This window comes from Chrysochloris asiatica, unplaced genomic scaffold (genome assembly GCF_000296735.1).
Source record: "Chrysochloris asiatica unplaced genomic scaffold, ChrAsi1.0 scaffold00005, whole genome shotgun sequence".
In the NCBI taxonomy this organism is placed as follows: Eukaryota; Metazoa; Chordata; class Mammalia; order Afrosoricida; family Chrysochloridae; genus Chrysochloris; species Chrysochloris asiatica.
The window spans coordinates 12,192,777-12,196,516 of record NW_006408523.1 but is presented as its reverse complement, the minus strand read 5'-3'; the positions used below and the strand labels follow the sequence as shown (position 1 = coordinate 12,196,516).

At 35.5% G+C, this 3,740-nt stretch overlaps 1 protein-coding gene across 1 annotated transcript in view; it reads right to left on the bottom strand.

Annotated features, from left to right (window-relative positions):
* The window catches only part of RNF17 (ring finger protein 17), a 132,881-nt gene that overhangs the window by 99,157 nt on the left and 29,984 nt on the right, over window positions 1–3,740 (bottom strand). The window contains exon 7 of the mRNA XM_006832058.1: window positions 779–950. Coding sequence (XP_006832121.1) covers window positions 779–950 — 172 coding nt within the window. The remainder of the gene's footprint in view (window positions 1–778; window positions 951–3,740) is intronic.

Here is a 3,740-nt window from a genome sequence, read left to right as displayed (position 1 = left end):
CCTAGGACCGTCAAGAGAGACGAGCATGAGCTGAATGTGTGAGAATCAGCGACACCAGAGAAGGAGGCAGATATGATGACATGGAGAGATAGGATTCTAAACTCATAGAAAGAGAAAGGCTGTGTGCTGGTGGCCAGGAGGCAGATTTGCAGAATATACTTTTTGATTGTTTAAATGATTATATATTCCTATTTGTTGTTTACATAAAAAATAATAATAATAACAGATGGGATAGAAGCAAATACTGTTCACTAATGATGCATAGAGGGGATTATAATCATTGCATTGAAACAAAATACGATAGGGTTGACTACAAAACCGATGTTCTCCCATGTAAACTATCACTCAACGCACAATAAAAGCTTTAAAAAAAAAAAAAAAAGTTAAATGGCATCTTGAATAAAATGTTTAGGTCAACAGTTGAAAGTCAAATCAAAAATTATTTACAAAAAGAAAATGGAGTTCCATATAGAGTTTAGTATTCTTTATTTGTTCTCATTTTTTATTCAGGTATCTTAGAAGCATCAACTTTCAACTCAATGTCATTCTACTTATTTCTCAATTCATGTGTCATAAAGATATAATTGCACCATTTCCCTTCATGATAAATAATAAAAGGCTAAACAGATATAATGTTTTGTCTTTTAATTCAAATTCACAGGAATTCTAAATTTATGTTAACAGCAAGATTGTCTGAGGAATAAATTCTACTATGGTAAGTCTTAAGTATCATGTTTCAAAGTAGAGAAATGAAGTACCACAGAAATAATTCAATTACCTGATTCAGGTCACAGTATGTCCTTAGAGAAGGTGCTGATTTTAATTCTTTTGCTATTTTCATGGCTGCATCCAAATCTTTTTTTTTCTCTTCAATGTAGTCTTTAGCCATTATTACATTTGACAGATAATTATCTGCATTTCTTACAACTTCTTCATACAAGTTCTTTTTCCTTTGAGACCCCAAAACTATTTTTCAGAATTTCATAAACATTTACATCAAAATGAATTTATACTAACTGAACATTATCTGAGAAGGCATTTTCACTAACTGATTAACTTAAATAATATGTAACATGGTTAAATAAAACATTTAACTAAACAGGAACATGTTACAGTTGACATCTATGTATGCATAATTAGAAAAAATAAATTCCAAAAAAGGATGATCATCATGTCATAAATATAGCTGTAATGAGAATTACAAAGCTAGAAGAGAGACCCTGTTATTACATCTAGCAGTAAGAGAAATCCTGGAGTTACCTGTATACTTACAAAGACATCTGTACTTCTTTAAGGATCTATCAATATATTTTTAAGGTCCCATCAACACATACATATTACATATTATAAAAATGAGATTTTAAAGCAGATATCACCAACCAAAACTTATATTTCAATTAACCATAAATATCCAAAGTAATAATTAGGAACGATATATAGTTATTTCATTACTCAACGCCTTTTCTGTACCTATGGTGTTACTATTATTTCTTTTGTACATTCTTTTAGCTGTTTGTTACCACCACTCATCTGCCAGTTTATTGTAGTGTGGTGTCTTATATGTTGCTGTGATGCTGGAAGCTATGCCACTGGTACTTTAAATACCAACAGGGTCAAATATAGTGAACAGATTTAATGGAGCTTCCAGACTAAGAAGAGAGACAGACAGACACCATCTGAAGGGTTAACCATTGAAAACCTCATCATTGTCAGATATAAATCTGGAAGATGAGACCTGCAGGTTGGAGGCACTCAAAATACCATTGGGGAATAGCTACTTTTTCAGAGTTGATCTACATGACTTGGATAGAGTTCAGCTTTCAGGACCTTCATCTAGTGATGTGGCACAACTCAAAATGAGAAGAAACAGCTGCCAACATCTAATAATAATTGGAATTTACAATATATGAATCTAGGAAAATTGGAAGTTGTCAAAAACAAAATGTAACGCATAAAGATAGGTACCCTAGGCATCAGTGAGCTGAATGGACTGGTATTGGTCATTTTGAATCAGATAATCATATGGTACTATTCCAGAAATGTCAAATTGAAAAGGAATGGCATTGTAATTCATTGTCAAAAAGAACATTTTGAGATCTAACTTGAAGTACAATATTGTGATAGGGTAATAACCATATGTCTATAAGGAAAACCAGTTAATACCACTATTATTCAAATTTATGTACCTATCACTAACGCCAGTAATGATGAAACTGAAGCATTCTACCAACTTCTTCAGTCTGAATTTGATCAAACATGCAATCAAGATGCACTGATAATTAGTGGTGATTGGAATGTGAAGGTTGATCAGTCAGAAATATGACCTTGGTGACAGAAACGATGCTGGAGATCACATAGCAGAATTTTCAAATACCAACAACTTTTTCAGTGCAAACACCTTTCTTAAGCAACATAAAAGACAACTATATATGACATGGACCTTACCAGATGGAATACAAAGAAATTAATTACTGTGGGAAATGACGGTGGACAAGCTCCATATCATCAGCCAAAACAAGGCCAAGGGCAGACTGTAGAATGGATCGTCAATTGCTCCTATGCAAGTTCAGGCTATGGCTGAAGAAAATTAAAACAAGTCCACAGGAGCCAAAATATGACCTTGAACACACCCCACCTGAATTTAAAGACCATCACAAGAACATATCTGATGCATTAGAAACTCACGACCGAATTAGACACTAATGACAGAAGAACTGTGAAATGCGAACATCATTTATGAAAAAGAAAACAGTCATTAAAAAGATGGGGAATTTTGATCAAAGTGGATGTCTGAAGAGCCTCTGAAACTTGCTCTTGAATGTAAAGGATCTAAAGAGACTGAAAAGAAATGATGACGTAAAGAGCTGAACAGACAAATGTAAAGGGTAGCTTGAGAAGAGAAAGTAAAGTAGTATACTGAAACATGCTAAGACCTGGAGTTATAAAACCAAAAGAGAACACACTCAACAGATCTCAAACTCAAAGAACTAAAGGAAAACTTCAAACTTTGTGTGGCTTATATTGAAGGATTGATTCTATGGATAAAAGATTAAGTAAGGAGATGGGGCTTGATGTCAGCTAGGTGGGAGGTGCAGTGAAGTTCGCTGTCAGCAATACCATAGAATACCAGGCAAAGCAGATCCAGGGCAGAGCTCCAAAACTCAAAACCACAGAAGATAGTTATATTTTGAAGGTTTGAAGGCTTATAGATTGTGGAACTTGAAGCTGAAGTAAAAAAATCGCGAACTTCTGAATCTGCCGGGCTGGGCTCAGAGGCCCGAGCCGACATCTTGGGGGAAAACAAATGATAAGACCAAGCAGGGGAGCAGAAACATCATGGAAAAATGCCATGGTAACCTTAGAGCAAAGGTGGACAATCCACTTTGTCAGTTTTGCTTTGTTCTGATTTTCTTTTTTTTTGGTTTCTGGTCATTGGTGCACCCACTGTTTGCCCACCTCCAATCTGGCGACTAGAGGGGGAGCCTGAGCAATTGGACACCCCCCACCCTCACCAATGGTGGGTTCTTCTGCCACGCTTGAGCACAGATACTCAACCCAAAAGCAAGGCCCTGAACGTTTTTTGCTTGTTTATCTTTTGTTTTGTTTTTTAATACGGGAAAGGACAGGACAGGGCTGTAGAGAGGAAAAGAGAGTTTAAAAACAAAAGAGGCCCAAAATTATATTAAAGCCTGAGGCATAGCCTAACAACCAACACTGGTATCTTAAAATCTCTCAAGCAG